Here is a 14,170-nt window from a genome sequence, read left to right on the forward strand (position 1 = left end):
TTTTTTTTTAAAGAAAAAGAAATCAGGCTATAGCGTACCTAAAAACAAACTATAGGACGGCAGAAAACCGATTTGGCCTCTTTAAGAACTCTTAAAGCTGGAACATCCTATCATGCCAAGCGGAGAGAGTAAGGCATTTTGCCTTCAACAACACTTCTAATTTTTCAGAAGGCTATTTTTGTCAGTGAAAATGAGAATGAAAACTAAGATTTTCTTCCTTTCTTTCTCATACACTCAGTCACAGTACTTGCTGTTTACAATAGATGCAAGATGTCAAAAAAGGATGACGTGTGGTGTGCTCTTGTGTTCTAAAAGTATTAAGAAATGTGTGACACCTGTCATGAGAGACACTAGAGGGGAGACTTATGAATAGGGAAGGACTTTGTATTAGTGCCAAAACAACTGACTGTGCATACAGAGAGGTCATTTCTAGGCGAGCTAGCTCTTTAAATCTGGGGAAAAAAGTAATGTTTTGTACTCTGGTGACACGGGAAAGACCAGGTTTGAACCCACCAAAACTCTTTAGGATGCAATCGTAATCTTCTAATCACCACAGTTCTGCTTGAAGATGACCTGGAAGTTCAAATTACACTGTACCATTAACCAGGCCTCATTTTGAGGAGTCAATAACTTTGGGTCAGTGTCAAAGCTACCTTGGATATCAGACTTATGTTATAGGTTCTTACATTCACTTTGCGTGTCTCATCTTTTCGTGTTTATATAGAGGTCACACTCCCCAGTGGTACTGATGTTACAAGTCCTGGAAGCAGACAGGGAACTTTTCTCAGTCCCCCTCAACCTTCAGATGATTCCACTGAAGTCCTCATCCCCGTTCCTGCATCTGAGGATCCTTCTCCTGTGTTTCTCTGGTTAAAAACAGCATTTTGTTTTCTGACTCTGCTTTGCATAGTCTCTACTTCTTCAACTTGTAGAATATAGAGGTCTCTGACCCTAAAGAAAATTCCAATATGGCACAAAGATCTCATGAGTCCTTTAAGCATTCTTCTATGTGGTCTAGGCAAGTCTGTCCTAGTAAAAACATAGGCTTGATATAGAGTTTGGGGGAGGGTGATACTCTGTCACAAACATGAGTATCCCGTGTAACATGTTTGTGACGGAGTAACCCCTCCGCCAAACTATAAATCAGGCCCATAGTCTGTATACAGACAGCAAAGGATGTTTCTAAAGATGAGATAGAAAATAATCTGACCTACATTATTCTTCCTGCAATTCCCAGACGTTAATAGATGCACATTCTCCTTCAGGCTGGATAAGTCTTTTTCCATAAAGTCTAGACTTGATTCCACAGAGAGTAGTTCTCATAGATCGGAGTAGGTATCCAGGAAGCTTGCTTGAGAGCAGAAAACAAGTTCAGTATTCAAGACATTGCCGATGGTAGTGCAGATTTCAGTGATCTTTGAATCCATCAAACAAATTATCCAGTTAGTCATTGTCCACTCAGTGTCTGGTATGCTAGTGAAAGGCATAGGATACTTTTTATGAATATAGTCTTGGCTAGACCAATGAAGTGATTGGCTAACATTCCTGTAACCATTAAAACTGCTGCAGCCCTTGTCCAGTTTAGAAAGAACCAGAAGATGGACCTTTTCATTTAACACTAGATCTCTGCTCCTCTTCCCCTTTATTGCCCTCTGTAGCTTCCCAATACCTCCGCCCCACCCCAGTTCCCTTCAAATAGTTAGCACTATACAACTACCTGCATAGAAGTAATATATACATACATACACCGTGGAATCTGATCCTAAATTTCCTAAACTAAATATCACATATTGATTCCATTGAAGTAATAAAAAGCAGCCAAGAGGTGCGATGCGGTCGGCTCTACGTCCTCAACTGCTCCAGAGAAAGTCAGCAGACGATTGTATACTTGTATTCAAAACATCAAGTTCTATTTTAGTGGCCTCCCGGATATTGCTCTATCTATTTGTCGATTATGATGATGATTTATGGAGCACCATGGATCATTTTATGTAGTTATTTGCAATAGAAAAAGAAAGTGATTTCCAAGAAATTGTCACAATAATATAATAAAGTGTTTGCGCAGTATTGTCATCCCAAGTCTTCTGACTCGGCCTTTATTGCGATGCACTTCAAGGCTGCGTCTCACTTAATTTTTTCCCAGTCAATCCTGGCCTTTCTTTCCTCAGTTTGCAGAATAATGTCACATGCTGTTCCATTGCACCTCTAGACAGCTACATTTTTTTTATTTATTTTTTATTTCTTTTTATCATGCCGTGGTTTTGTACATGGTTGTGTACTGTTTTAACATTGGTGTATATTCTTATTGCCTTAGTCATCATTGACGCTGCTGTGCCATTTGTCTTCAAATTTGTTTTAATTTTTAGAGGTCTAATTTAATGAAACTGCACCATCCTTTAATGATTAATTGGTAATAAAATTGCTTGTGTGCGTTTTGTTTTAAAAATTTTTTTTTTAAAGTTCTCTTTCTAGTGAATTAGATACTTCAAATCGTTTTTACGTTCCCAGAAAATATTTTGACAGTCATCTTTGTGAGTTATGGTATATTTTGCAAACTTGTGTGTAGCTAAGAAACATTTTTTGTTGTAAAGTTTGCATTTGAAAGTCTGTTCTGAACTTTTTTATTTGTGCGCTTAATGAATCCCAATATTTCTCTTCAGACACTACTGCTTAAATACCCCAGAAATTCTTCCAAAACTACTACTTGCTGTTAAGTGGAATTCCAGAGATGAAGTAGCTCAGGTACTGTAAATGTGAATATAATATGCTCCTGTGTCAGTTCATTCTTTATGGGTTATCCTGCGCCTGTTGTAGTTCTCGTGCATTTGCAGCATATTATGCCATCTTCCCAAAGGAGTGTAAAGCTGCTGAAAGCTATTTAACATGTCATTTTTTTTAATTGTTGACGTGAACTATCCATAATATTAGATTTAAAGTAATTCTTACATCTCATCTAAGCTATCCCCATGGCATGGATGCAAGCTAAATGGCCCTTCCAATTCAATCAGGAAAGGAAGATATGTAAATATTTATTTTGCTTTTTCCTTTCAGCTGCATTTGTGGTCACTGGTAGAGTGGCCTGGGTGAAAGTATTCTAAAGAAGCTGGGTTAAAAAGTGCCATTTCATTCAACATCGTAAACCATGTTTGCAGATCTGAAGTTGTCTACTTAAAAACCTGGTGTATGGCTTCTACTAACTTAGCCCTAGGTGGCATAATTCATCACCCCTCCCGTTTCATCACATGACTGCCAAGCAAATATCCCATCTATTCCCACCTCCATCTCAACCACTCCTGCAGTGGGAATTGTGCTATTCTCCATCTCCAAACCACTTCCTAATTAAAGTGATGATCCTTGAAGTCTGCGGGGGCTATGCCTTGTGGGCCAGTGTTCCTAACTCTGATATTTTCCCAGGTTCTGACTTATTTTGTTACCTCTGTCCCAACTCCTTTTGTGTTTTTCAGTCTTCATAGATGAGTGAATGAGAACATGTGTGCATCCTTTGGGTTTAACATGTCTTCATTACATGCTTTTCTCTTGCCTCACTTATCACATCTGCTGTTATTTGTCATCTTGCTTCTCTGCTCAAGTTTGTCCACTCATTGATATGCCACTTACAAGCCACCCTATAGTTCAGATTTTTCATACATCTTGTCATCTTTAATTTTCCAAATTGAAATAACTACTCTAGTGGGTAATTAGACACATGATTTCAAAATGGCGTATCTTTTATGTCAATTGTGCATTCATTTTCTAAATGATCCACTTACGCCTCTTCCCACCAGCTGGTGATGCCTATGATCTACTAATCTGTTCCCTCTTACATGTAGACCAATGGAACATTCCTCCATGTCTCTTTCCTTCCCTCTTCTGCCTGCCTTCAATTTTTGGAAAACCACTGTCTTTTCCACACCTTTTTGTTTCGACAGGCATCTCAATAAACATTATTTGTGAAGTATTATGCAGAAGAAATCCTGTGCAAGAGGAATCCATTCCCTTTGTTCACTAACAATGAAGACTGCTGAAAGGTAGGAGTCTCAAGTCTGCACTGGCAATTAGGACAGTCCAGGAGGCTTATGTTGTGCCACTAACCCCGCTCCTTCTTGCGTGGGTATTCTCATTTTGATTCAGAAAGCCCATCTCAAGTCTGTTAGTAGCACACAACCTCTTTCCAAGGCTTTGCTATTTTTCTTTGGATATAAAGAAAGAATTATCACATCCACATTGCTGGATTTGCACTAACAGTAGACTTGATGTTAAAAACTTTAAACACCAAACTCCTTTGACCCTTTGTATTGTTAATGTAGAATGAGGAAGGAGAACATACTGAATCTCCCTTTATCTGGTTATTGCAGTGAAGATACTAGATCAAGGTTGGATTTAATGGGTAGATACATACTCTAGGATCTTTTTGTTCACATTGCCAGTCTGCAGTAAGGTCTCTAAAGCTGTCAACGAAATTTCATCTGAGACTGTCTTTTGAATGACAGTGGGAGTGAATGAAAGTAGTTGGTCCCCTTCTTGTTAGTTTACTTGACTTGGCTGATATGGCTACTGATTACTGAGTGTGGGGGTTAAAGCTCAAAGCATAGATCTATTCTTTAATGAGATGTTGAACAGGTAAAAAGTTGTCTCGCTTTCCGTTTCTTATAAATTTCTCTGTCACATCTCTCTTCAACTGATGGTACTGTAGCATCACTTAATTGACCTTCATCCCTAGTTTTTTTAAGGTCTCCTGTTGTCAACTTTCACAACCTCCATTGCAAATCAAAATTAATATAAGTGCCTTCTTTGTATCAGAAAATTAAAACTATGAACAATAACATTAAAAACATAAAATGGATTTTATTTTTGAATTGATAAATTCACAAATCTGTTCATAATCTAACAAGGTCTTGTTAAATTAATCTGCTTTGTTGTACACTAACTCTGCTTAATGAGTAATGGCATGATTAAGCAGGAACATATTTAAAAGGAAGCTCATTGACACATATGCTTACATTTTGCAGTATGATACTCTTCTATTGCTTTGTGGTATTTTGCTTTTTTCCCCCGCTATGAGTGTTGACCATTTAGCATGAATCACTGACACCTACCATTAGCCCACAATACCATAATATATGTCCTCTATTGTAGATAATGTTTATCCACTAGTGTTTTTGAAGTGGCTATTCGAGTGTGCCCAAGAGGAACGTGATGCGCTTGAGAGAGAGAGAAGGGTCCACAGTCAAAGGAGCCTGTGTCGAAGTTAGTTTATCCAATGGAACAGGAGCAGGACAGAGGAATACGTTTTTTTTTTTTTCTTATTATTTTTTATCATGGTCCTCTAGACCAGGAGGGATTGGGAATAAGTGATGAGTTGTACACTTAGAGTTTCTACAAAACCTTTTCGAGGTTACTTTCCACGTTATATAATTTCTCTCCAAAATGTCTTCCCTTCTTATTCCACCTCCTCCTCCCTCTCCACCACCCCTTTGACGTCCTCTCCAATGCATTCATGCTCACACACACCACCCCGACTACATCCATAGCATTCCCCTCAGGGTCATTACAATCCGGCACTGAAAAAGGCAGTTTTTACAGCTCTGTGGATTAGTACAAAATAGCTTTTTATCCTCAGCCAACAAAGGACCCCTGGAATCACTGCTATTGATCCACCAGGGCCTTTACCACTATCTAGTTAGGGCTCCTTTCCTGGATCACACTGCATCATACCTTGGTTATCTAGCTGGTGGCTGCATGCCATAAGATGAATGTGCCTGTGATGCCCTAGGGGGAGGGCTTCTTTGTTGAGACCCTCTCCAAGATCGAGCTAGCCGTTCAGGTCTTCTCAATGCTCAAGGGCATGCTTATGTCCGCCCCTGAAACTTGTAAGGATCCCGTCAATGCTAAAGTTGTGACACCTATGGTGGAGAAGAAATTTAAACCCTCTCCAACCAACCATCCCTATATCAAAGAGCATGTGCCCCCTCCACGGGCTCTTTAGTTTAACATACTGCCTATAAATGTGCCTCCCCTTAGGCTGCAGGCGATACACATCCACTTGTGAGAGAGAGTAAGAGGATTGATGCAGTACAGATAATTATGAGAGTAGGGGCATCCACCCACTGGCACGCTGCTAATTCAGTGGGCCTTATCTCACCATATGATAGAGCACAGTGGGCAAAGAAGCATAAGCACATACAACACCTCCCTGAACAGTTAGGAAAAGGGGGGTAGGAAACGGTATCAGAAGAAAACAATATTTCTAATGCCCCAATACACTGTGCTCTTGATGCTGCAGAACCAGCTGTTAAGTGAAGTGAACGCCTCCATCATACTCTGCCATCACTCCTTGCTCCGCATCTCCGGCTTCGAGCCAAATGTCCAGCAGCATCTCCTCAATCTCTCATTTGATCAGCAGCACCTATTCGGCCCTTGGGTTATTCTGGTGCTAGAAATAACAAAAAGGGACAACAAAGTCCATGGGTACCAATAAAACCCCAGCTGCCAGAGACTCCTTTCAGAAACCAAAGTATAGAGGATGCGCCAATGCCACTTCCCTGGAGCAGTCAGTCATTTCAGAGGCAGTAGGAAGCTTACTACAATCGGGGTGGGGGGGGGGGGGGTAGTTGTTAAACATGTGCAGCTTACAGGTGCAATATTTGCACAAGAGTAGAGGTAGTTGAGCTCCCAGAAAAGGGAGCCTATACAGCAAAACATGGACTTGACCAACAACACTGGTCAACAGGAGTCTGCAAGATTTCCTTCCAAGCAGGAAGAAACTCTCTTACGACCAGTGGGTCTGGCAATTGTCTTTCACAGATACTGCCTTGAACTTCTATCACACCTCTTCCTCCCCCCAAACATTCCACACCGTGTACACATCCTGCGCTCAACATCACCACCTTCTACAGGAAGAGGGTCAGGCACTCCTCCACAAAGGAACTATACAGATTTTGCCCCAAAACATTAGGCCAAGTATGTTTACATCAGAAATGTAGAAAGGATCCCTTTTATAAAGGCACAGAGGATAGGGTTCAGCCAAACCAATACAAATGTTTTTCCGCTGAACTTACTGTCAAAATCCAAACTTTTGCTATCTGGATGCTTAATTATCAAATCAGGAACAACAGATATAACTTTGATCTCCAACAATAACCAATTATGCTGCAACCACAATTTTTAGAATCTTATAAATATTTAATAACATATACACAAAAATATCATCCATTGGACTAGATCAAAAAACACTTCGTCCAAAAGTAACATAGAAAATAACTGTATACAATCAAAATGCTAAAACATTTGTCATGAGATGTTAAACTACAGGGAGTGCAGAATTATTAGGCAAGTTGTATTTTTGAGGATTAATTTTAGTTCGATGGCATCTGTCGCTGTAGATACGCATGTTTTGCAATAGCTCGCCATCTGGTGTTGGGCCGGAGTGTTACAAGTTGTTTTTCTTCGAAGAAGTCTTTCGAGTCACGGGACCGAGTGACTCCTCCTTCTGTCTCCATTGCGCATGGGCGTCGACTCCATCTTCGATTGTTTTTTTTCCGCCATCGGGTTCGGACGTGTTCCTGTCGCTCCGAGTTTCGGAACGGAAAAATAGCTAAATTTCGGAAGATTTCGTCGGTATTGTTGCGTTCGGGTTCGGCGTAGTTAGATTCAACACTGCGTCGAAGGATCGAAGAGCTCCGGTGCCCTTCGGGGTAGTTTTTTCGATCCCCCGTCGGGGCCTGGTCGGCCGACCGCGTGCTGAAGAACGCCGATGGAACGGACCCCGTTCCGTTTCTGCCCCAAATGCCACAATAAATACCCCTACACAGACCAACACTTGGTCTGCAACCTGTGCCTGTCACCTGAGCACAGCGAAGACACCTGCGAGGCCTGTCGTGCGTTCCGGTCCCGAAAAACACTCCGAGACCGTCGAGCCAGAAGACTTCAGATGGCGTCCGCACCGACAGCCCAACGGGAGTTCGAGGAACAAGAAGAGGAAGGTACCTTCTCGATCCAAGACTCGGACTCCGAAGGATTCGACGATACACAAACCGTGAGTAAGACGTTGAAATCCACTCAGAGGAACATTTACAAGGCCCAGGGGACGCCACTGCCACCAGGCCATGGCTCGACCCATAAATTCGGTGACCGACCGTCGGCACTGAAAAAGGCCCAAACAGTGCCGAGATCGTCCGACTCCGGTCGAGACACCGGCACACAGCCTTCTCGGGACCGAGAAAGTGCTGGAGACAAGCGTCGACACCGAGATGCCGGTGTTGACACGGCTCGACGCCGAGACAGCGGGCCCGACGAAGATCGGCGGCGAGAGGTTTCGGCACCGAAAAAGAAAAAAGTCACCTCGGAGCCGAAAAAGGACGCTGACAGGGTTTCGGTACCGAAACAAGCTGCAACCGACCCAGCTTCAGGCTCTTATACAGAAGAGCACTCGCTAACCTCACAAATGCAAAAGCATAGGTTTGAGGAAGAGCTACAATCAACGGATGTGGACCATACGCAAAAGCGTATTTTCATACAGCAGGGGACAGGAAAGATAAGCACCCTTCCCCCTATTAGAAGAAAGAGAAGGTTGGAGTTCCAGACTGAACAGACACCACAACCAAAAGTGGTGAAAAGAGTTACTCCACCACCCTCTCCACCGCCCGTGATTAACGTCTCACCAGCACAAACTCCATCACACTCCCCAGCTCACACCACCATGAGCCAGGGTGACCAAGATCAGGACGCATGGGACCTATACGACGCCCCAGTGTCAGATAACAGTCCGGAGGCATACCCTACCAAGCCATCTCCACCAGAGGACAGCACTGCGTACTCTCAAGTGGTGGCCAGAGCAGCACAATTTCACAACGTAAGCCTCCACTCAGAACAGGTCGAGGATGATTTTTTATTCAACACACTCTCCTCCACCCACAGCTCATACCAAAGCCTGCCTATGCTCCCTGGTATGCTCCGGCACGCAAAAGAAATCTTTAAGGAGCCGGTCAAAAGTAGGGCAATCACACCAAGGGTGGAAAAAAAGTATAAAGCGCCTCCTACGGACCCGGTTTTCATCACTACACAGCTGCCACCAGACTCTGTCGTTGTAGGAGCAGCTAGAAAAAGAGCCAACTCCCACACATCTGGAGATGCACCACCCCCAGATAAAGAAAGCCGCAAGTTCGATGCAGCTGGTAAGAGTCGCAGCACAAGCTGCAAACCAGTGACGCATCGCGAACTCCCAGGCACTACTTGCGCGCTATGACAGAGCCCACTGGGACGAGATGCAACATCTCATTGAACATCTGCCCAAGGACTTACAAAATAGGGCAAAACAAGTGGTTGAGGAGGGACAGGCCATTTCCAACAACCAGATCCGCTCCTCCATGGACGCTGCAGATACAGCTGCACGGACAATTAATACATCTGTAACTATCAGAAGGCATGCATGGCTCAGAACGTCTGGCTTTAAACCAGAGATTCAGCAAGCAGTTCTCAATATGCCTTTTAACGAAAAGGAACTGTTCGGCCCAGAAGTGGACACAGCGATTGAGAAACTCAAAAAAGACACAGACACTGCCAAAGCCATGGGCGCACTCTACTCCCCGCAGAGCAGAGGAAATTACAGCACGTTTCGTAAAACACCCTTTAGAGGGGGGTTTCGGGGTCAGAGCACACAAGCCAGCACCTCACAGGCAACACCGTCCAGTTACCAGGGACAGTATAGAGGAGGTTTTCGGGGACAATATAGAGGAGGGCAATTCCCTAGAAATAGAGGAAGATTTCAGAGCCCATAAACCCTACTACTAAACAGTGACTCACATGTCACTCACCCCCTCCACACAACACCAGTGGGGGGAAGAATAAGTCAGTACTACAAAGCATGGGAGGAAATCACTACAGACACTTGGGTTCTAGCAATTATCCAACATGGTTATTGCATAGAATTTCTACAATTCCCTCCAAACATACCACCAAAAGCACAGAATTTGACAAAACATCATTCCAATTGCCTGGAGATAGAAGTGCAGGCACTATTGCAAAAGAATGCAATCGAACTAGTGCCAAACACACAAATAAACACAGGAGTTTACTCACTGTACTTTCTGATACCAAAGAAAGACAAAACACTGAGACCAATCCTAGACCTCAGAGTAGTGAATACTTTCATCAAATCAGACCACTTTCACATGGTCACACTACAGGAAGTATTACCATTGCTAAAACTGCACGACTACATGGCAACTTTAGACCTCAAGGATGCTTATTTCCATATACCAATACACCCATCGCACAGGAAATACCTAAGGTTTGTATTCAAAGGAATACATTATCAATTCAAGGTACTGCCTTTCGGATTAACAACCGCACCAAGAGTCTTTACCAAATGTCTAGCGGTAGTCGCTGCACACATAAGAAGGCAGCAAATACATGTGTTCCCATATTTGGACGACTGGCTAATCAAGGCCCATTCGTTCATAGAGTGCTCAAATCACACAAATCAGATCATACAAACCCTCTTCAAACTCGGGTTCACCGTCAACTTCACAAAATCCAACATTCTGCCGCGCAAGGTACAACAATACCTAGGAGCCATAATAGACACATCAAAGGGAGTAGCCACTCCAAGTCCACAAAGAATTCTAAATTTCAACACCATCATACAACGCATGTATCCAACACAAAGGATACAAGCAAGGATGGTGTTACAACTCCTAGGCATGATGTCTTCATGCATAGCCATTGTCCCAAACGCAAGACTGCACATGAGGCCCTTACAACAGTGCCTAGCATCACAGTGGTCTCAAGCACAGGGTCACCTTCTAGATCTGGTGTTAATAGACCGCCAAACTTACCTCTCGCTTCTGTGGTGGAACAACGTAAATTTAAACAAGGGGTGGCCTTTCCAAGACCCAGTGCCACAATACGTAATAACAACAGATGCTTCCATGACAGGGTGGGGAGCACACCTCGATCAACACAGCATACAAGGACAATGGAACGTACATCAAACAAAACTGCATATCAATCACCTAGAACTTCTAGCAGTTTTTCAAGCACTAAAAGCTTTCCAACCAATAATAGTTCACAAATACATTCTCGTCAAAACAGACAACATGACAACAATGTATTATTTAAACAAACAAGGGGGGACGCACTCCACGCAGTTAAGCCTGCTAGCACAAAAAATTTGGCGTTGGGCAATTCACAACCAAATTCGCCTAATAGCACAATTTATACCAGGGATCCAAAATCAACTCGCAGACAATCTCTCTCGAGATCACCAACAGGTCCACGAATGGGAAATTCACCCCCAAATTCTGAACACTTATTTCAAACTCTGGGGAACACCTCAGATAGACTTGTTTGCGACGAAGGAGAACGCAAAATGCCAAAACTTCGCATCCAGATACCCACACAAACAGTCCCAAGGCAATGCCCTATGGATGAACTGGTCAGGGATATTTGCTTACGCTTTTCCTCCTCTCCCTCTCCTTCCTTACCTGGTAAACAAACTCAGTCAAAACAAACTCAAACTCATATTAATAGCACCAACTTGGGCAAGGCAACCCTGGTACACAACGCTGCTAGACCTATCAGTAGTACCCTGCATCAAATTGCCCAACAGGCCAGATCTGTTGACACAACACAACCAAAAGATCAGACACCCAGATCCAGCATCGCTGAATCTAGCAATCTGGCTCCTAAAATCCTAGAATTCGGGCACTTACAACTTACCCAAGAATGTATGGAAGTCATAAAGCAAGCCAGAAGGCCATCCACCAGGCACTGCTATGCAAGTAAATGGAAGAGGTTTGTTTGCTACTGCCATATTAATCAAATACAACCATTACACACAACTCCAGAACATGTAGTGGGTTACTTGCTTCACTTACAGAAATCTAACCTGGCTTTCTCTTCCATTAAAATACACCTTGCAGCAATATCTGCATACCTGCAGACTACCTATTCAACTTCCCTATATAAGATACCAGTCATTAAAGCATTCATGGAGGGCCTTAGGAGAATTATACCACCAAGAACACCACCTGTTCCTTCATGGAACCTAAATGTTGTCCTAACTAGACTTATGGGTCCACCTTTTGAACCCATGCACTCCTGCGACATACAGTTCCTAACCTGGAAGGTGGCATTTCTCATCGCCATTACTTCCCTACAAAGAGTAAGCGAGATTCAGGCGTTTACAATACAGGAACCTTTTATACAACTACACAAGAATAAGGTCGTCCTAAGGACCAATCCTAAATTTTTGCCAAAGGTTATTTCACCATTCCATCTCAATCAAACAGTGGAACTTCCAGTGTTCTTTCCACAGCCAGATACCGTAGCTGAAAGGGCACTACATACATTAGATGTCAAAAGAGCATTGATGTATTACATTGACAGAACAAAAAACATCAGAAAGACTAAACAACTATTTATTGCATTTCAAAAACCTCATGCAGGAAACCCAATATCAAAACAAGGTATAGCCAGATGGATAGTTAAATGCATCCAGATCTGCTACCTTAAAGCTAAACGACAGCTGCCCATTACACCAAGGGCACACTCAACCAGGAAAAAAGGTGCTACCATGGCCTTTCTAGGAAACATCCCAATGCAAGAAATATGTAAGGCAGCCACATGGTCTACGCCTCACACATTCACCAAGCACTACTGTGTAGACGTGTTATCCGCACAACAAGCCACAGTAGGTCAAGCCGTATTAAGAACATTATTTCAAACTACTTCCACTCCTACAGGCTGATCCACCGCTTTTGGGGAGATAACTGCTTACTAGTCTATGCAAAACATGCGTATCTACAGCGACAGATGCCATCGAACTGAAAATGTCACTTACCCAGTGTACATCTGTTCGTGGCATCAGTCGCAGTAGATTCGCATGTGCCCACCCGCCTCCCCGGGAGCCTGTAGCAGTTTGGAAGTTACCTTCAACTATTTGTATATGTATCATCTCAACCTTAAGTACGTACATACTTAGTCACTCCATTGCATGAGCACTTTTACTACAATTCAACTCCTACCTCACCCTCTGCGGGAAAAACAATCGAAGATGGAGTCGACGCCCATGCGCAATGGAGACAGAAGGAGGAGTCACTCGGTCCCGTGACTCGAAAGACTTCTTCGAAGAAAAACAACTTGTAACACTCCGGCCCAACACCAGATGGCGAGCTATTGCAAAACATGCGAATCTACTGCGACTGATGCCACGAACAGATGTACACTGGGTAAGTGACATTTTCATTATTGAACAACAACCATGTTCTCAATGAACCCAAAAAACTCATTAATATCAAAGCTGAATATTTTTGGAAGTAGTTTTTAGTTTGTTTTTAGTTTTAGCTATGTTAGGGGGATATCTGTGTGTGCAGGTGACTATTACTGTGCATAATTATTAGGCAACGTAACAAAAAACAAATATATACCCATTTCAATTATTTATTATTACCAGTGAAACCAATATAACATCTCAACATTCACAAATATACATTTCTGACATTCAAAAACAAATCAGTGACCAATATAGCCACCTTTCTTTGCAAGGACACTCAAAAGCCTGCCATCCATGGATTCTGTCAGTGTTTGGATCTGTTCACCATCAACATTGCGTGCAGCAGCAACCACAGCCTCCCAGACACTGTTCAGAGAGGTGTACTGTTTTCCCTCCTTGTAAATCTCACATTTGATGATGGACCACAGGTTCTCAATGGGGTTCAGATCAGGTGAACAAGGAGGCCATGTCATTAGATTTCCTTCTTTTATACCCTTTCTTGCCAGCCACGCTGTGCAGTACTTGGACGCGTGTGATGGAGCATTGCCCTGCATGAAAATCATGTTTTTCTTGAAGGATGCAGGCTTCTTCCTGTACCACTGCTTGAAGAAGGTGTCTTCCAGGAACTGGCAGTAGGGCTGGGAGTTGAGCTTGACTCCATCCTCAACCCGAAAAGGCCCCACAAGCTCATCTTTGATGATACCAGCCCAAACCAGTACTCCACCTCCACCTTGCTGGCGTCTGAGTCGGACTGGAGCTCTCTGCCCTTTACCAATCCAGCCACGGGCCCATCTATCTGGCCCATCAAGACTCACTCTCATTTCATCAGTCCATAAAACCTTAGAAAAATCAGTCTTGAGATATTTCTTGGCCCAGTCTTGACGTTTCAGCTTGTGT

General features: G+C 43.1%; 1 protein-coding gene across 2 annotated transcripts in view; it reads left to right on the forward strand.

Annotated features, from left to right (window-relative positions):
- PIK3CA (phosphatidylinositol-4,5-bisphosphate 3-kinase catalytic subunit alpha) overlaps nt 1-14,170 on the forward strand; it is a 372,723-nt gene that overhangs the window by 197,191 nt on the left and 161,362 nt on the right. For both annotated transcript variants that reach the window (XM_069213071.1, XM_069213070.1), the window contains exon 10: nt 2,661-2,742. In XM_069213071.1, the coding sequence (XP_069069172.1) occupies nt 2,661-2,742 (82 nt within the window). The remainder of the gene's footprint in view (nt 1-2,660; nt 2,743-14,170) is intronic.

Source organism: Pleurodeles waltl, chromosome 11 (genome assembly GCF_031143425.1).
Source record: "Pleurodeles waltl isolate 20211129_DDA chromosome 11, aPleWal1.hap1.20221129, whole genome shotgun sequence".
In the NCBI taxonomy this organism is placed as follows: Eukaryota; Metazoa; Chordata; class Amphibia; order Caudata; family Salamandridae; genus Pleurodeles; species Pleurodeles waltl.